Here is a 20462-nt window from a genome sequence, read left to right as displayed (position 1 = left end):
AAAGCCGACTCAGGAAACTCCATGGTGGGGCGGAAGTGATGAATCTCCATACGAGGGGACCCTGATCAAGGAGACCGGACTAACTGGCCCCACTGATCTTCTGAGCTTCCTCTGTTGACCCAACTCTGAGACCCAGAGAGGGTGGGTGTGTGTCTGATGCAGCCTGGCAGCCACCCAATCTGCACCCCCCCTCCCAAAATACAAGGCTGTTTCTTTTACCTCTTGCTGTTCTGACTGGGCGGCTAAGTGCTGGGCGGAGGGGCTGCCTGGGCGGAGGGGCTTCTGCAAAGACTCCTCGGAAAAGCCGTTGCAGATCAGCTCCCCGTCCCGGATGGCCGCGGGCGCTATTAATGCTGGTGGGATCCGGTAGTGGGACTTGATGGCCTCCGGGACCTGCCGGCAAAAAAGAAGAAAAGACGTTGGCACAGCCATCGGAGGACACCTTTATCTGTCTGTCTGTCTGTCTATCCATCCACCTATCTCCTATCTATCTCTCATCTTTCTTCATTGCTTATTTGACCCCTATGACAATCATTAAGTGTTGTACTACATGATTCTTCACAAATGTCTCTTTTTCTTTTATGTACACTGGCAGCATGTGCACCAAGACAAACTCCTCGTGTGTCCAATCACACTTGGCCAATAAAATTCTATTCTATTCTATTCTATTCTATCTATCCATCCATCTGTCTACCTATCTCCTATCTCTCTCTCTCTCTATCTCATGTATCCATCCATCTACCTATCATCCATCTACCTATTTATCTACCTATCTATCATATCTATCTATCTATCTATCTATCTATCTTTCTATCTATCTATCTATCTATCTATCTATCTATCTATCTATCTATCTATCTATCTATCTATCCATCTACCTATCATCCATCTCTCTCTCTCTCTCTCTCTCTCTCTCTGTGTCTCTGTCTACCTATCTCCTATGTATCTATCTATGTACCATGTAGGGCTTCTGAGCGGCAAGGCTGCCCTCTCCTGGAAGAACCCAGGCATTGCAAGTCAGCCCACAGGGATTGCTGGGGACACCTGATGCTTGGGCCTTGATGGCAGCCTGCCATAAAACGTGGGAGGGGAGCAGTAGGGGAGGGGTGGGGAGGGATGTTAGAAAACAGAAACCAACCCTGGCACCAGGCCTCATAATGTGCAAGAGGGGGTCTCTCTGAGCTTGCTTGGATTTTTTGCAGATGTTTCATGACCCACACTGTGTACAGTTCTGGTCACTGCACCTCAAGGAGAATAGAATGGAACTGGAAAAGGTGCAGAAAAGGGGCAACAGGAATGACCAAGGGAATGGAGCCCCTCCCTTAGGAAACCAGGTTGCAAGGCCTCGGTCTCTTCAGCCTTGAAAGACGGCGTTGAAGGGGGGACTTGATCGAAGGGTATGAAATCCTGCATGGGACAGAAAAGGTGGATGGAGAAAAATCCTTTTCTCTATCGCACAATACTAGGACAAGGGGGCCCCTCCCTAAAGCTCATAAGTAAGAAAGTGAGGACAAATCAAGGGAGTTATTTCTTCACCCAGAGGGTCCTTGGTTGATGGGATTCCCTTCCAGAAGAGGTCGTGACAGCTGTCAGCCTGGATAGCTTCAAGGCAGGATGAGACAGATTCAGGGATGCCAAGTGTATCATAGGTGGTGATTGAAACGGATGTCCATGTGCCGCCTCTCTGTTGGTTGAGGCAGGCAGGGTTCCCTTGGGTCCCATTTGTTGGGGGGTCCAGGGAAATGGAGTGTCTTGCCTTCTCTTTCTGCTCAAGGTCCCCATGGACAATTGGTGGGTCACTGTGGGACACAGAATGCTGGGCTCGATGGGCTTTGGCCTGATTCAGCCGGGCTCTTCTTGGGTTCTTATCTAGGTAGCATCATCAGGGCTAGTAAGGAAAGGGGTTTGCTGTCAATTTATGTTCTGGTAGAGCCCAGTCAGTGCTGGTGGTCTTGAGAGATTCTGCTCTTTGCTGTTGGCTTCTTTGGCAGTTTCTTGAGTGGGGTATTCCCACACCAGGACTCGCCCTGAGTATGTTACCTAGTTTGGGTCATGAAATGTCTGTTAAAAAAACAAGCCAGCTCATGTCAACCCTTGAGCTACCAATAGTCTCCTTCACTGTCCCCAAAACAGCTAACTTGAACTTGGTCACTAGAAACATGACCAGGAAGAAGGGCTTGAAACAAGGGCGGAAAGGAACAAAATAAAAGAGCTGGAAGGGACCAGCAAGGTCTTCTAGTCCACTCTCCCTGGCTAAAGACAAATTTGCAGGCAAAGGGTCATCCAGTCCCCTCTTAACCTTTGTCTTACCTGAGCATCTCCAGATCTGGCTTTCCTATGCTGCAACCAATTAAATACTGGATTTTTCAGAGTATAAGACGCACCTCTTTCCTCCCTAAAAGAGGCTGAAAATTCAGGTGCATCTTATGCTCTGAATGTTTTCCAAGGCCTAAGTCTTTGCAGGGTTTTTTTTCATTGCTGTAGTTGCTCAGAATGTTTCTTTCCGGCCCTAACCAGGTGCTAATTATGTTCCCAGCTCTTACTGGCTTGCAGGCTCTTTCATTGTTACTCTCTGCAAAGAATGTTTTCCAAGTCCTAAGTCTTTGCAGGGATTTTTCATTGCTCTAACTTGCTCTGAGTAAGTTTCTTTCCAGCCCTAACCAGGTACTATGTTCCCAGCCCTTACCAGTTTGCAGGCTCTTTCATTGTTACTCTCTGCAAAGAATGTTTTCCAAGCCCTAAGCCTTTGATTTTTTTTCATCCTCTATTTGCTCCGAAGGTTTCTTTCTAACCCTAACCAGGTGCTAACAATGTTCCCAACTTTTATCAGCTTGCAGATTCTTTTATTGTTACTCTCTGCAAAGAAGAATGTTTTCCAAGGCCTAAGTCTTTGCAGGGTTTTTTCCATTGCTCTACTTGCTCAGAATGTTTCTTTCCAGGTGCTAACAATGTTCCCGGCTCTTTCATGGTTACTCTCTCGGAATAAGGTTTTTTCTAAAAGCCCTAGCCAGGGGATAAAATAATGTGCTGAAGCTGACCAGTCTAAGGACACTAGCCAGGTGAATACCTGGTAAGCAGATTCTTTTCCCTATTTTCCTCCCCAAAACTAAGGTGGGTCTTATACTCTGAAGAATACAGCACGCCTTCTGCTGCAAACGGGACTCGAGGGTCTCTCTTCCCTGAAAGTCCCCCCAGCTGGGACCAGCCTGACCCGGGGGTTTCCTACCTTCAGACCCCTCCTCTTGCCGGACGGGATGACTCGGCGGTTGGGCGGGTGCTTCTTGTGGATCCGGTTCAAGAAGTCCACCTTCACGGCGTGCTGCGAGATGGTGTCCTGGAAGCGGTCGAAGACCTGACACCGGTTGCTCAGCGTCATGTTCTTCTGGTTCAGCTGGAAAGAGATGGAGTGGCCTAAGGGAAACCGGCCGGCCCTTCCCCCCCCTCCCGCAGCCCCTCCCCCCCGACCACCAGGCCAGATCCTGGCTTACCACCACGTGCTCAATGTGATTGGGGCACATCCACCTGCCCAGAGGCATGGCCGTCAGGGGGGGCTCCAGGCAGTCCATGTGGAAGAGGAGGGGGCAGTAGTCACACTGGATCAGGGGGGCCACTCGGCAACTCCTGGAAAAGAATACAGTGACCGCTTGCCACTTCACGGTTCGTCTTTTGCGGACTTGGTGCATCGTGGGTTTTTATTAAATATTAATGGAAAAAATATATCGCCGATTTTCGCTACTTCGTGGATTTTCTGAGAGGCTACTTGCCTATATAAGATTGTAAACAACACAGAACTGGTTGATTGATGGAGAAGTGGCCAACCAGAGAGTGCTGCTTTGTATCCCAGAGCCTGATTGGCTCAGTGCAAGCCCCACCATGGAGAAGCAGAGAGAGAGGAATTCCACCAGAGGAGTCAGAAGGAGAGAAGTGGAGGTCTTCTAGTCCAACCTCCACTCAAGCAGGAGACCTGACACTATCCCTCTATCTACCTATCATCTCTCTCTCTCTCTCTCTCTCTCTCTCATTGTCTGTCTGTCTGTCATCTAGTCTCATCTGCCGCTCAAGCAGGAGGCCTTACAGCTTTCCAGATAAATGGCTTCCCTTGTCTCTTCTTAAAAGCACCCACAGCTTCCCAATAAAGGGTTTTGTGTCTCAAGCTTGAACTGAGGGCTCCTGGGTGCTCTCTGAACTTGGTTGCTTTCCTGCAGGTGTGTCGCTTCTCAAAGTAGCTCACATAGCTAGCTAGCAGAAAAAGCAATGGCTGCCCACCTGCCTTCCATGGAGGACCTGTAGACTGCATGAGTCAAAAAGAGGGCGGGGAAAATATTGACTGACCCCTCGCATCCTGGGCACAAACTGTTTAAACTCCTACCCTACCTTCCCGAACACCCTCTCTCTGCTAAACAAATAAATCCCTCAACAGTGTCAAGCTATTCACTAAGTCTGCATTACAATTACTACTAGTTTTTTTCTCATCATTCCTCCCACCCATTTCCTCCCACTTATGACTGCATGACTGTAACATGTTGCTTGTGTGTTGAAGATTTTTATTAATACTATTTCCTCATTGCTTCTTTGACCCCTATGACAATCATTGTACTTCATGATTGTTGTAGCCCTCGATTCCTGACAAATGTGTCTTTTTCTTTTATGTACACTGAGAGCATAGGCACCAAAGACAAATTACTTGCATCTCCGATCACTCTGGGCCAATAAAGATTTCTATTCTTTTCTAGTATCGATGTTGCCTAGTTTTAGGTAATGAAACATTTGCAAGAAAACAACCATGTTCAGGGAGCACAAAGGACCCACAACTTCTGGGGGCAAAGGGGGGGGGGAGCCATTCTACCGATGGCTTGTTCTCCCTGTCAGGAAATTTATCCCGAGTTCTTTCCTGGAGGACATGACGGGGCCAGGCCAGCAAGGAGGGAACCTTAAGCTCAGGTGAAGGGAGGGGTGGATGGGAGGGAGGTTTAAGAGTATTTATTTATTTATTTTGGCCAATACACAATAATATACAATAGAATAGAATAGAATTTTATTGGCCAAGTGTGATTGGACACACAAGGAATCTGTCTTGGTGCAGATGCTCTCAGCGAACATACATATGTACAAATGTACATTTGTCAAGAATCATGTGGTACAAGACTTAATGATTGTCATAGGGGTCAAATAAGCAATGAAGAAGCAATATTAATAAAAATCTTAGGATATAAGCAACAAGTTACAGTCATACAGTCAACATGGGAGGAAATGGGTGAAAGGAATGATGAGAAAAACTAGTAGAATAGAAGTGCAGATTTAGTAGAAATGAAGCTTATAGAGATATAGTAGAGAAGATATAGGAGATATAGGAGAGACTATAGGACAGGGGACGGAAGGCACTCTAGTGCGCTTATGTACGCCCCTTACTGACCTCTCGGGAATCTGGAGAGGTCAATCGTGGATAGTCTAAGGGTAAAATGTTGGGGGGTTAAAGGATGATACTACTGAGTCCGGTAATGAGTTCCATGCTTCGACAACTCGGTTACTAAAGTCATATTTTTTACAGTCAAGTTTGGAGCGGTTAATATTAAGTTTAAATCTGTTGCGTGCTCTTGTGTTGTTGTGGTTGAAGCTGAAGTAGTCGCCGACAGGCAGGACGTTGCAGCATATGATCTTGTGGGCAATACTTAGATCGTGTTTAAGGCGTCTTAGTTCTAAACTTTCTAGGCCCAGGATTGAAAGTCTAGTCTCATAGGGTATTCTATTTCGAGTGGAGGAGTGAAGGGCTCTTCTGGTGAAGTATCTCTGGACATTTTCAAGGGTGTTAATGTCCGAGATGCGATATGGATTCCAAACAGATGAGCTGTATTCGAGGATGGGTCTGGCAAAAGTTTTGTAAGCTCTGGTAAGTAGTGTGTGTGTGTACGTGTAAGCTCCTGAACTGGAGAACCCCTCTTGATCCCAGGTGCAGATATATGGAACCCCCCCCCCCCAGCCTTAGCCCAGTAGATACCTGCTGCAGGTGAAGCAGACTTTCACTGGCAGGGGAACCAAGCCGTTGTGGTCCAGCTCATGCTGTGCTTTCTTGACATTCTTCCCGGAGGTCTCTTCCTTTCTTCTTCGCTTACTAGTACCTGGCAGGGCAGAACAGGAAGTAAGAGGGGTCAGGACAGGGGGAGAGTCGCTCTGGGGGTGGGTGGTCTCCGAATCTGATACACCACAAATACACGCACACACGCACGCGGAGAGAGAGGATAGACAAGTGATAGATCTCTAAATGCGATGCACACAAGCAAACAAATTGATTTTAATACAACTAGGGATTTTAGATAGGTATGTAATTTTAATTTAATTGGATTTAATCTTTATTATAACCTACTATTTTTATATGTTGTAAGCCGCCCCAAGTCTTCGGAGAGGGGCGGCATAGAAATCCGATAGATAGATAAGATAGATAGATAAATAGATAGATAAATAGATAGATAGATAGATGATAGATAGATAGATGATAGACATGCAGGTTAATGATATATATCACTCTTTAAATTTGATATACACAGCGATGAGATATATAGATCCCTAAATTTGAAACACACAAATACACACACAGAGACAGAGTGGATAGATGACAGATAGGTCCCTAAATTTGAGACACATATATACACCCACCAGGGTGGGGGATGACAGATGATATATCCCTACATTAGGTAGACAGACAGACAGACAGACAGAGATGGACACACAGATCCTGATGCACATGCAGATGACAGAGACAGACAGACAGAGAAGGTTAGGCAGATATTTCAGTCCCAAAGGGGGGAATCTGTGCACGCCCATCCTCAAAGTGCAGAGGTGGCCACTATGGTCCCTGTGATCATCGTGGACTTCAACTCCCAGAATTCCTGAGCCAGCAGGAAGTCCATAGCTCATAAAAGTGGGGAGGGGGCCCCCCATCATTCCTCAAGACGATGACCGCCCTGCTTGGCTCAACCACTAGACCACTGATAGCGAATCTATGGCCCGTGTGCCACAGGTGGCAAGTGGAGCCATACCTGCTGGCACGCAAGCCGTTGCCCCAGCTCAGCTGCAGCACTCATGTGCACAGCTGATTTTCAGCTCATGTGGAGGCTTGGGGGGGGGTGTTTTTGGCTTCTGGAGAGCCTGGGGGGGGGGGGGGGAGGAAGCATTTTCGCTCTCCCCAGGCTCTAGGGAAGCCTCCAGACCATGGGGAGGGTGAAAAATGGGCCTACTGGAAGTCAGGAAATGGGCCCTTTCTGGCCTCCAGGGGGCGGGGAAGCCATTTTTGCCCTCCCCGGGCACTGAATTATGGGTGTGGGCAATAGTGCACGCGCACGCTCTTTCGGCACCTGATGAAGAAAAGGTTCCCCATCACTGGACCCATGGCCCTGGCCCTGGCCATGCCGTACATTCCGTGCAAGGAGGACCGACGGGCGGTGCTGCCGCTCCCTCACCTGGCAGGGCCGTCGTGCAGGTGAGCTCATTGGGCAGCTGGAACTGGGTGGGGTTCCTCTCCATGGCGGCCGCGATGAGCAGCTCGAAGGGCCGCTTCAGGTGAGGCTGCCCCCCCTCGGCTTCTGCCCCGGGGGCGGAGTCGTCCACGTCAATTATGTCCTCGTCCACGTCGTTCTGCTCCGAGTTCGGGGTGTCGGTGCTCGTGTTGGAGGTCGGGGTGCCGGGCCGGCTCGCTCTGCGCTCCAAGAGCCGGGCATGGGGGAGGGTCCGGAGGGTCCCGCCGCCTGACCGGTCCAAGTAGTCGGCATCGCTGGTGGGGGAAGAGGTTCTCTTGCCGGATTTGTCAACCAAGCCGTTCATGTGGCCGAGTTCCTTCTTCTGCTCTCTCTTCTGCAAGGGACAAAGCAGCGGTCAGTCTTCCCGTGGAAAGCTCCACCCCCCCGGTCACTGTGTGTGTGTGTGTGTGTGTGTGTGTGAGAGAGAGAGAGAGAGAGAGAGAGAAGAGAGAGCAAGAGGCAAGGAGAGAGGGAGAGACAGAGCAAGAGAGAGACAGAGAAAGAGACCAAGAGAGAGGGAGAAAGAGAAAAAGCGAAATAGAGGGAGGGAGGGGGTGAGAGAGAGGGAGGGGGAAACTGGGGGGCAGAGCAAGAAAGAAAGGGAGCAAGAAAGAGACGGGCTACAAGAATGGTGGAAGGTCTTAAGCATAAAACGTATCAGGAAAGACTTCATGAACTCCATCTGTAGAGTCTGGAGGACAGAAGGAAAAGGGGGGACATGATCGAAACATTTAAATACGTTAAAGGGTTAAATAAGGTCCAGGAGGGAAGTGTTTTTAATAGGAAAGTGAACACAACAACAAGGGGACACAATCTGAGGTGAGTTGGGGGAAAGATCAGAAGCAACATGAGAAAATATTATTTTACTGAAAGAGTCGTAGATGCTTGGAACAAACTTCCAGCAAACGTGGTTGGTAAATCCACAGTAACTGAATTTAAACATGCCTGGGATAAACATAGATCCACCCTAAGATAAAATACAGGAAATAGTATAAGGGCAGACAAGATGGACCAGGAGGTCTTTTTCTGCCGTCAGTCTTCTATGTTTCTAAAGAGAGAGAAATAGAGGAAGGAAGAGAGATTGAGAAGAGAGAAAAGAAAAGAGAGCGACAGACGGAAGGGAGGGAAAGAGCCGAGACAGAGCAAGAGAGAAAGTTGAAGTCCACAAGTCTTAAAGTTGCCAAGGTCGGGGACTCCTGTGCTAGGCAACGGAGGAATTCCCTTCACACCTGCAGGCAACCACTCAACAACCTTCGTAAAAAGGCTGCAGAATGGGGCAAAACCTGACTTGCTTAGCAACGGGAATCTGGGGTTACCTGCACTGCCCGATAGTCCCAGTACCGGCTGGGCAGTTTTGAAACCAGCAATAAAGGAGAATATTTGTAGCTCCGGGTTGAAACGATGGATTTATGCTTGGGGGCTTTAATGAGTGTCACAACCACACAATGCACTGAAGGAGTGTGAGTGTGTGTGTGTGAGTGATATTCCAGGCTTAGCCAAGACCTTCCCCAGGTTCTACCAGCCCCTTTTCAGAATGCAAACCAGGAAGAAGGAAAAGATGATGAAACCAGGTGAGCAAAGTCCTTCACCTAGGTGGGAAAAACAAAATACCTAGATAGGGAAGGAAGAAAGGACAAAAAAGAGAGGGAGGAAGGAGAAAGAGGAGAGGGAGGGAGGGAAGGACAAGAAAGGGAGGAAGGAAGGGAACTGGGTCCCCCACCCCCACTGGGTCCCAGGGCTGGGAGAAACCTCTGCTCTGTTTATTTATTTTATTTATTTATTTATTTATTTAGATTTGTATGCCGCCCCTCTCCGCAGACTCGGGGCGGCAGCTGGGTCTCCCGCCTGCCCCGCCTGCTGCTTCCCCTTCGGGCTGGGGGAGGGACTATTTGCATTCAGCCCCTCCCCTGACCAGTGGGAGCCCAGCCCAAGGGCTTCCCCTCACACACACACACCCAGCCAAGGAGGAAACCCCCAGGGGCACCCCTCCCCTCATTCTTTTCCTGCCCCTGCTGCTATGGAAACAAGGGGAGGCCACTCTGGGCTTTTTGAACTTGCTGGAAGGAAGCGGGGGGGGGGGGGGGGGAGGCCGGTGCAGCATCATTTGTGGGTCAGTGCCAGTGTGCCCCTCCGGCAGCAGCTGCAGTGGGCCCAGGGAGGTGGAGAGCCCGCCCTTCTGGAGTCAAACCGCCTGCAGCTGCCCTATAACATGGAGGGGGCTGTCCCCAGGCTGCACTTTACTCCAGTAAGTCACTCCGTGTGTGTGTGTGTGTGTGTGTGTGTGTGTTGCAGTTTATTTATAATACTGACTCAGGTTGACTCAGCCTTCTGTCCTTCTGAGGTCAGAAAAATAAGGACCCAGATTATTGGGGTGGGTGACTCTGCAAACTGCTTAGAGGGCTGCAAAGCATTTCGAAGCGGGAGGTCAGTCTAAATGCTCCTTCCTCCCTCCCTTCCTCTCCCCTTTCTTCCTTCTTTCCTTCCTCCCCTCCATTTCTTCTTTCTCTCCCTTCCTTTTCTCCTCCATCCCTCTTCCCGGAGTGGCACAGTGGTTAGAGTGCAGCCCAGCAGGCTCCTTCAGGTAACTGCTAGCTGTAGTTCAGCAGTTCAAATCTCACCACCGGCTCCAGGTTGACTCAGCCTTCCGTCCTTCCCAGGGGGGTCAAGTGAGGACCCAGATGGTTGGGGTTTGTAAGAGGCTGAGTCTGTAAACTGCTTAGAGAGGGCTGGAAAACACTGTGAAGCACTATATAAATTTAAATGCTATTGCTATTCCTTCCTTCCTCCCTTCCTTCTTCCCTTCCTTCCTTCCTTCTTCCCTTCCTTCCTTCCTTCTTCCCTTCCTTCCTTCCTTCTTCCCTTCCTTCCTTCTTCCCTTCCTTCCTTCTTCCCTTCTTCCCTTCCTTCCTTCCTTCTTCCCTTCCTTCCTTCTTCCCTTCCTTCCGATCGACTCAGCCTTCCGTCCTTCCCAGGGGGGTCAAGTGAGGACCCAGATGGTTGTGGGAAAGAGGCTGACTCTGTAAACTGCTCAGAGAGGGCTGGAAAAACACCGTGAAGGGTATATAAGTAAATACTACTGCTAATGCTAGAAGGCAGGCAGGAAGGGGTTTTATTAAATTGATTTTTTAATTAGTTTTAATTACAATATAAGACTCACACAACATAAAACAAGTGTTTTGTGAATTGTGCCCACCACCAGACAAACATTCATACGCCACCACTAATCGGGGGTGTTTCTTGTATAAACCATTTTAACCCAAGAGCAAAATATCTATTTACATATTATAAAGTGATTCCAATTTGATTCTTGTGGCTTGGTCTCGGATTCTACTCACCATAGAAACATAGAAGACTGACGGCAGAAAAAGACCTCATGGTCCATCTAGTCTGCCCTTATAGTATTTCCTGTGTTTTATCTTAGGGTGGATCTATGTTGATCCCAGGCATGTTTAAATTCAGTGACTGTGGATTTATCTACCACATCTGCTGGAAGTTTGTTCCAAGGATCTACTACTCTTTCAGGAAAATAATATTTTCTCATGTTGCTTTTGATCTTCCCCCAACTAACTTCAGATTGTGTCCCCTTGTTCTTGTGTTCACTTTCCTATTAAAAACACTTCCCTCCTGGACCTTATTTAACCCTTGAACATATGTATCGTCTTACCTTGTCCCATCGTCCCATCAGTTGTCGCAAGTCAGTTTCATTAACCAAATTCATCCTTTTATCCATAATCTCAAATTGAATGTGGTCCACCATGTACCGGTACCAATTTTGCATTGTCCATCTTGTCGCATCCTTCCAACCCAAGACTATGACCGGCTGAGTGCTTTCTATCGCTGCTTGTTTTATTTCTCTAAATTCTCCCACCGCATCGCTTTTGACTAATACTGCCATTTCCTTAGTAATTATCCATCGTATATTTAACATCCTTTTTGCCAAAAATCCTGCACTACCAGGCATTCCCAAAACATATGCATAAACACTCCTTTATCTTGGCACCCATGCTAACAAATGCCCTTAACATTCTAAGTATGCGAGTTGAACGGGTGTATAATACCACTTATGTAATATTTTCCTTCTCATTTCCCTAACTCTTGTATTCTTAGTTTTCCTTATATTCTCCACCATATTTTTCATCTCTTGCGCCTCTACTTGTATCTCATTTTGCCACCATTTAGTCAATCCTTGGGTCACATCCCTGTCTGACTGCACTAACATCTTATATGTATTACTTGCTTGCGCCTTGGTACCCTCACTTTTTTCTCTTCTTATTTTCTCTAACTCGATCTCCTCCCTAAATAGTGCTTCTTTATTAATAAATAATTAAGGAAGGCAGGAAGGTGTGAAAGGACGGGAGGGAGGCAGCTACAGAAAGTGTCCAAGCGGTCATAGTTTTAGGTTGGAAGGATGCAACAAAATGGACGTTACAAAATTGGTATTGGTACATGGCGGAACATATGCAATTTGAAATTATGGAAGTTAAAATGAATAGGATTGATGAAAATAAAGTGGAAAAACTGATGGGAAGGTGGGACAGGGTCAGAGGTTTTATGGCTAGTAGAATTCGAGACCGAGCTAAAAAACAAAACAAATTGGAATCACTCCACACTTTGCAAACACGTCGATGTTCCTGGTTGTAAAAAATTATAAATTAGTACACCCTCATTTGGTGGAGGGGCTGAATGTGTGTATGTTCACCGTGCACTGTTTTGTGTTGTGTGTATATTATAAAAATCAATAAAAATTTATTTTAAAAAAAAGGGAGGGAGGGTGACGCAGTGGTTTGAGTGCAGCACTGCAGGCTCCTTCAGCTAACTGCTAACTGTAGCTCAGCAGTTCAAATCCCACCATTGGTTCAAGGTGGACTCTGATTGCGTTCTGATTCTGTGAACCGCATAGAGAGCTGTAAAAGCCCTGTGAAGCAGATAAGTCTAAACGCTATTGCTAATGATACTGCGGTTTCCTTCTTCCTTCCCTTCCCTGGTGGCACAGTGGACAGAATGCAGGATTGCAGGCTCACTCTGCCCACTGCCAGCAGTTCGATCCTGATCGGCTCCAGGCTGACTCAGCCTTCCGGTCCTTCGGAGGCTGCGAAAGTGAAGACCCAGACTGCTGGGGTCAGTACACAGCTGAGAGAGGGCGGTGAAGCACTAGGAAATGGTATACAAGTCTAAGTGCAATAGTTATGATTTTTCTTATACAGTGGCCCCTCTACTTAAGAACTTCATTCGTTCCGTGACCAGGTTCTTAAGTAGAAAAGTTTGTAAGTAGAGGCAGTTTTTCCCATAGGAATCAATGTAAAAGCAAATAATGCATGCAAACCCATTAGGAAAGAAATAAAAGCTTGGAATTTGGGTGGGAGGAGGAGGAGGAAGAAGAGGAGGAGGAGGACAGGCGCTGCCGAAGGAAGAAGGGGAGGGGAATCAAAAAAATCCAAAACTTTAAGGCTTAAAAAAAAAGAGGGACTCTGAGGCGCCTCCCATACACTGCGCTAGAGAGAGAAACCCAGGCAGGCGAGAGGGGGGGACCTCCTGCTCCTTTGACCGAAAGGTGGCTGCTGCTGCTGCTCCCTGCTTCCTCTTCCTTCCCATGCTGAAGGGCTGCCCTCTCCTCTCGCTCGCTCACTTTGTAGCCAGCACCTTTCCTTCACTGTGGTGAAGGAGGCAACCACAGATGCTCTGGGAGGCAACCTCGCACCGGGTGTATGGAAGGCAGTGCGAGGGAGTCACCACAGCAAAGTGGTTTATTCCCTCTCCAAGCGCCCAGACAAAGGACTTCCAAAGCCTCCTTAAGTGCCACCGAAAGGCTCCTCTGGCAGCCCAGAAAAGCACAAGATGGCCGGGATTAAAGGAGGAATGACAGGAAACTGGCTGGGTCTTTGGGCCGCTCTCAAATTTCCTTCAGTAGAAAACGGTTCTTGAGAAGAGGCAAAACAATCTTGAACACCCGGTTCTTATCTAGAAAAATTCTTAAGTAGAGGCACCACGGTGTTTATAACCCACTTTCCCCTGTAAGACTGAGAGGCAGAAACAAACAAACAAACAGGGTGAAAGGAGAGCGAGAAGGGAAGGAAGAGAGAGAAGAGGTACAGACGGATTGATAAGAATATATGATTTAAATCAAAGTAAGTTAAGGACTCTTTGCAATATATGGTGTGTTAATGGTATATGTGTTGTAATGCTATAACTGATATAAATGTGGAGAAAATTAAAAAAACCTTTTTATTCAATAAAATAAAATAAAGATGTGGCCCTTTTAAAGAGGGGTTTTTTTTGTCTCCTGTGAAAATACCAGCTGTGCTTTTTTCAGTCTTGGTCTTCCAGAGAGGAGGAAAGGGTGTGTGTGTGTGTGTCCAGATGCCCCAAACCTCTTTACCTTCCGGCGCACGGTGCAGCGGTGGCACATCCATTCCCCGGGAGGCAGCATCTCCTCGCTCAACGGAGGGTTGCTGTGGGAGGAGACAAAAAGCACAAATGAGTTGTGTACATTCTACGAACCCTTGCAAAAGTGTGCTGAGATTCGACACCCCCCGGAGGACAAGCAGAGAGGGCCCTTCCGCCTGACTGCTTCGATCCTCACGCTTTGGGTAGTTTGGTATGGCCTTCCTTTGCCCGGGAGAGAGGAATTCTCCCCATCTATTTCTTTTTAAAATTATTCATTGGTATCCAGCCTTTATTATTATTATTTCAACAACACAACACAGCAAACGAGATCACTATGCTGGATTTCATATTTCATAGAAACATAGAAGTCTGACGGCAGAAAAAGACCTCATGGTCCATCTAGTCTGCCCTTATACTATTTCCTGTATTTTATCTTACAATGGATAGATGTTTATCCCAGGCATGTTTACATTCAGTCACTGTGGATTTATCTACCACGTCTGCTGGAAGTTTGTTCCAAGGATCTACTACTCTTTCAGTAAAATAATATTTTCTCATGTTGCTTTTGATCTTTCCCCCAACTAACTTCAGATTGTGTCCCCTTGTTCTTGTGTTCACTTTCCTATTAAAAACACTTCCCTCCTGGACCTTATTTAACCCTTTAACATATTTAAATGTTTCGATCATGTCCTCCCTTTTCCTTCTGTCCTCCAGACTATACAGATTGAGTTCATGAAGTCTTTCCTGATACGTTTTATACTTAAGACCTTCCACCATTCTTGTAGCCCGTCTTTGGACCCGTTCAATTTTGTCAATATCCTTTTGTAGGTGAGGTCTCCAGAACTGAACACAGTATTCCAAATGTGGTCTCACCAGCATTCTATATAGCGGGATCATAATCTCCCTCTTCCTGCTTGTTATACCTCTAGCTATGCAGCCAAGCATCCTACTTGCTTTCCCAACCACCTAGGACTGTGTGATGTAGCGGCGAATTATGTTTGCTGATCCCAGTAAAGCGGCCATTTGCAATTGACAGATGGAGATTTGGTCAATTCCGATGGTTTTCAAATGTCCGTTGAGATCCTTTGGCCCTGCGCCCAGTGTGCCAAGGACCACTGGGGCCACTTTCACAGGTTTATGCCAGAGTTGTTGCAGCTCGATTTTTAGATCTTCGTTTATCACTAATTTCTCTAGCTGCTTCTCCTCAATTCTGCTGTCCCCTGGGATTGCGATGTCGATGATCCATACTTTCTATTATGTTTCAAAACTTGGTCAGACTGCAGTCGGAAGTCTCACAGTAGTTTTGCTTGCTCATTTTTTACCACTTTTTTGGGCTTATGATTCCAATTATTATTATTTATTATTATTATTATTATTACTATTATTATTACTACTACTACTACTACCACCACCACCACCACCACCACCACAAATAACTCAAGGCGGCAAACATATCCTCCCTATCTCTCCTTCTCCTATTTTCTCCACAACAACAACCCTGTGAGGTGGGCTGGGTTGAGAGAGAGGGGAGGAGGAGGAATTGGCTCAAAGTCACCCAGCTGGATTTCACGCCTGAAACAGGACTAGAACTCACCATCTCCTGTTGATCGGCCAAAAGTCACCAAGCCACTTTTGAAGCCTAAGGTGGGTCTATAACTACCAGTGTCTTGGTAATTGGCCCAAAGGCTCAGAGGCAGCTTTTGTATCTAAGGTGGGACTAGAACTCACTGTCCCCTGGTGACTGGACCAAAATCACCCAACCTGCTTTCACGGCCAAAGCAGGACCTGAACTCAAGGTTTCCAGCTTTCTAGTCCAATGCTTTTAACTACTAAACCAGGGGTAGGCAAAGATGGCTCTTCTATGATTTGTGGACTTCAACTCCCAGAGTTCCTGAGCTAGCATGATTGGCCCAGGAATTCTGGGAGTTGAAGTCCAGAAGTCATAGAAGAGCCAACTTTGCCTACTACCCCTGGACTAAAGCAAACTGAAATTTTCAAGGGCCTGGACTCCTTTCTCTCAACAGACTGAAGATGCCGCTACCTTTCCTGGAGTTCTCTCCCAAACCCTGTGTGATCACAGCTACACCTTAAACCTCTTGCAAGTGACCAAAGGGATCCAAAGGTGTCTAGTTTAATGAAAAGAAGGACCAAGGGAGACATGATAGCAGTCTTCCAATATCTCAGGGGTTGCCACAAAGGGGGTCAAGCCTATTCTCCAAAGCACCTGGGGATAGAACAAGAAGCAATGGGTGGAAACTAAACAAGGAGAGAAGCAAATTAGAACTAAGGAGGAATTTCCTGACAGTTAGAACAATTAACCAGTGGAACTACTTGCCTCCGGAAGTTGTGAATGCTCCAACACTGGAAGTTTTTAAGATGATGTTGGATAACCATCTGTCTGAAGTGGTATAGGGTCTCCTGCCTAAGCAGGGGGTTGGACTAGAAGACCTCCAAGGTCCCTTCCAACCATGTTGTTGTTATTATTATTACTGGTGGCACCAGGAGAAAGCCCACACATCTACCAAGGCCCGACTGCAAAGAAAACTTCATCCTCGCTCTGTGGCGAGTCCCCGAGAACCAGCTGGGGATGAGGCTGCCAGACACACACACACCCCCACCACCAAAAGCTGTTCCTCCTGTTTAGAACCAGCCCCATGAACAATGCAGGAGGCAGAGCAGCTAGCAGCCATTTTGAGAGGAGAACTGGGGAATCCAGGAAGCGAGGAGGACCGAGAGCCTCCGAAGCATTGTGAGACACCCACCCGGCGACTGCCCCCAAGGAGCCACAGCTGGGGAGAAAACAGAGGAGCCTCGCTTGGACGCCTGATTCCCCCCCCCCTCTTAAATTTCAGGGGTAATCAAAACAGCTCACTCCAAATCCAGAACACGGCAGAGAAGGGATGAGGGTTTTTAATTTTTTTTAAAAAAGGTGGGTTTTTTTCTATATGTGGTTTTCACAATCCCAATGAACACCTGTCCACTAATTAGAAGAACTTGGGAGGAAGAGAGGAGCAATATGGAAATGTGGACTCAATCACCCAGGCCAAAAAACGTGGAAATAAAGATGAAATCATGAGAACTGGAATAAAGTTTATTCAACGGAGATGTTCCGTTACTCATCCAAGTACAGTGATACCTTGTCTTACGAACTTAATTGGTTCTGGGACGAGGTTCTTAAAGTGAAAAGTTTGTAAGATGAAACAATGTTTCCCATAGGAATCAATGGAAAAGCGATTAATGCGTGCAAGCCCAAAATTCACCCCTTTTGCCAGCCAAAGCGCCCGTTTTTGCTCTGCTGGGATTCCCCTGAGGCTCCCTTCCATGGGAATCCCCACCTCTGGACTTCCGTGTTTTTGCGATGCTGCAGGGGAATCCCAGCAGGGAAATCCCAGCATCGCAAAAACAAGCGCTTCACTGGCAACGGAAGTCCGGAGGTGGGGTTTCCCAGCGAAGGGAGCCTCAGTGAAATCGCAGCATCGCAAAAACAGCGAAGTCCCCGAAACCCCACCTCCGGACCTCTGTGTTTTTGCGATGCTGCGATTTCACTGAGGCTCCCTTCGCTGGGAAACCCCACCTCCAGACTTCCGTTGCCAGCGAAGCACCCGTTTTTGCACTGCTGGGATTCCCTGCTGGGATTCCCCTGCAGCATCACAAAACCACGGAAGTCCGAAGGTGGGGTTTCCCATGGAGGGGAGCCTCATGGGAATCCCAGCAGCACAACAATGGGCGCTTCACTGGCAACAGAAGTCCAGAGGCAGAGCATCCCAGCAGTGGCGGTGGGTTTGTAAGGTGAAAATAGTTTGTAAGAGGCAAAAAAATCTTAAACCCCGGGTTTGTATCTCGAAAAGTTTGTATGATGAGGTGTTTGTAAGACGAGGTATCACTGTAACTCCTTCAGTCAAAAAAAATTTTCCCCCTCCCCTTTGCTAAGGCATAGAGTCAGGGAGTTGTTGGTGTGAATTAACTCCTGCAGGGGTTTCTGCCCAAAATAAAATGCACTATGTAAATTAGACTCAATCAATTACTATATACAACAGCAAAGTAAACCTGTAAAGGGCATCTTGCTAGCAACGCTCCAATTATTTCACTGTTTTTAATAGGAAAGTGAACGCAAGAACAAGGGGGCACAATCTGAGATTAGTTGGGGAAAAGATCAGAAGCAACATGAGAAAATATTTTACTGAAAGAGTACTAGAGGCTTGGAACAAACTTCCAGCAGATGTGGTTGGTAAATCCACAGGAAATGAATTGACACATGCCTGGGATAAACATGGACCTATCCTAAGATAAAATAATAATAATAATAATAATAATTTATTAGGTTTGTATGCCGCCCCTCTCCGAAGACTTGGGGCGGCTCACAAATAGAGGACATAGAGTAATAGCAGACTAGATGGACCATGAGGTCTTTTTCTGTCATCAACCTTCTATGTTTCTATGATTGGCTGGAAGACGTCCAAGATAAAAAAATAGGGCCTACACAGAGTGCTAGTAAGATATTACTCACTCCTTCTCTCTGAAGGAGGTGGCTTTTATTTATTTATTTATTGGATTTGTATGCCACATGAGATTCGCTAGAGCCCAGTGCTGCATGAGTTGTTAACCTGATCCTACGCAGCTTCTGCTCCGGCAATCTCACACTACTCACCAGAGCCTACAAAACTTTTGCCAGACCAATCCTTGAATACAGTTCATCTGTCTGGAACCCATAGCACATCTCGGACTTCAACACCCTAGAAAATGTCCAAAGATACTTCACCAGAAGAGCCCTTCACTCCTCCACTCGAAATGCCCTACGAAAGCAGACTATCAATCCTAGGTCTAGAAAGCTTAGAACTACGATGCCTAAAACACGATCTAGGTATTGCCCACAAAATCATATGCTGCAACGTCCTGCCTGTCAAAGACTACTTCAGTTTCAACCGCAACAACACAAGAGCACGCAACAAATTCAAACTTAATATTAATCGCTCCAAGCTTGACTGTAAAAAATATGACTTTAACAATCGAGTTGTTGAAGCGTGGAACTCATTACTGGACTCAGTAGTGTCAACCCCTAACCCCCAACATTTCTCCCTTAGACTATCCACGATTGACCTCTCCAGGTTCCTAAGAGGTCAGTAAGGGGCGTGCATAAGTGCACTAGCCTGCCTTTCGTCCCCTGTCCAATTGTCTCTCCTTATCTCATATATCATATATCTTTTCTTCCTTTCATATTTCTTCTCCTTTTATATCTTTTCTTTATATATAATACTTCATGTCTATCCTCTTCAATATGTATTGTGTATTGGACAAAATAAGTAAATAAATAAATGTACCTTTCAGCCCTCACATAAAAGGCATCTAAACTGCCTGGCTGTCAGTGGAAAAAGAATTTTGACAGGAGGTAGCACCCAAGATCCTGCAAAATACACAAAAGAGCTTCTTTCCCAGAGTGTTACGCAGCATCGCTGGTGTTTCCTTTCGGGAAGTTTATGCTAGTGCGCTGCTAAGATTCAGGGCCCGAGGGCAGGGAGTGATGTCTTCCCGTTGCGCCATGTTCTTAACAGGATGTGTGATGCATTCTGCACATTTGTCACACAGACAAAAAGAAAAAAAAAGAAAAAGAGAGATAGCTTCCTAAATCTGCCTGACTCTGAATCACTGACCGCAGGGGGGCCCGACCTTGTGAACTTTGAGACCCGTGGACTTCAACTCCCAGAATTTCACAGCCAGCAGGGAATTAAAAACTTTTACTGAAAGGCATAAGTTTTCCCTCTGTTGTAGAGTTACAGGTCAAGTCAAGGTTTATTACAGTCAAAGATCAGAAGGTTGAAAGACAAAATTGAAAGGACAAGTATAAAAGGTGGAAAGAAGGGCAAATAACTAAGGCAGAGTATCCAAATAGCCCCAGTCTGTAAAGATAGAAACATAGAAACATAGAAGACTGACAGCAGAAAAAGACCTCATGGTCCATCTAGTCTGCCCTTCTACTATTTCCTGTATTTTATCTTACAATGGATCTATGTTTATCCCAGGCATGTTTAAATTCAGTTCCTGTGGATTTACCAACCACGTCTGCTGGAAGTTTGTTCCAAGAATCTACTACTTTTTCAGTGAAATAATATTTTCTCACGTTGCTTTTGATCTTTCCCCCAACTAACTTCAGATTGTGTCCCCTTGTTCTTGTGTTCACTTTCCTATTAAAAACACTTCCCTCCTGGACCTTATTTAACCCTTTCACATATTTAAATGTTTTGATCATGTCCCCCCTTTTCCTTCTGTCCTCCAGACTCTACAGATGGAGTTCATGAAGTCTTTCCTGATACGTTTTATGCTTAAGACCTTCCACCATTCTTGTAGCCCGTCTTTGGACCCGTTCAATTTTGTCAATATCTTTTTGTAGGTGAGGTCTCCAGAACTGAACACAGTATTATTCCAAATGGGGTCTCACCAGCGCTCTATATAAGGGGATCACAATCTCCCTCTTCCTGCTTGTTATACCTCTAGCTATGCAGCCAAGCATCCTACTTGCTTTTCCTACTGCCCGACCACACTGCTCACCCATTTGGAGACTGTCAGAAATCA

The 20462-nt window shown here is 46.6% G+C and overlaps 1 protein-coding gene across 3 annotated transcripts in view; it reads right to left on the bottom strand.

Moving 5' to 3' along the window:
• The window catches only part of LOC139158073 (PHD finger protein 12-like), a 76284-nt gene that overhangs the window by 29265 nt on the left and 26557 nt on the right, over positions 1 to 20462 (bottom strand). For 2 of the 3 annotated variants that reach the window (XM_070735475.1, XM_070735476.1), the window contains exons 3-8: positions 13888 to 13960; positions 7455 to 7845; positions 5996 to 6116; positions 3489 to 3621; positions 3227 to 3391; positions 220 to 393 (exon numbers count right to left, since the gene is read on the bottom strand). In XM_070735475.1, the coding sequence (XP_070591576.1) occupies positions 220 to 393; positions 3227 to 3391; positions 3489 to 3621; positions 5996 to 6116; positions 7455 to 7845; positions 13888 to 13960 (1057 nt within the window). Of the gene's footprint in view, positions 1 to 219; positions 394 to 3226; positions 3392 to 3488; positions 3622 to 5995; positions 6117 to 7454; positions 7846 to 13887; positions 13961 to 18543; positions 18606 to 20462 lie in introns of those variants that run through there. The other variant, XM_070735477.1, reaches the window with a different exon arrangement.

This window comes from Erythrolamprus reginae, chromosome 1 (genome assembly GCF_031021105.1).
Source record: "Erythrolamprus reginae isolate rEryReg1 chromosome 1, rEryReg1.hap1, whole genome shotgun sequence".
Taxonomy (NCBI): domain Eukaryota; kingdom Metazoa; phylum Chordata; class Lepidosauria; order Squamata; family Dipsadidae; genus Erythrolamprus; species Erythrolamprus reginae.
This window is presented reverse-complemented; position numbering and strand designations above follow the sequence as displayed.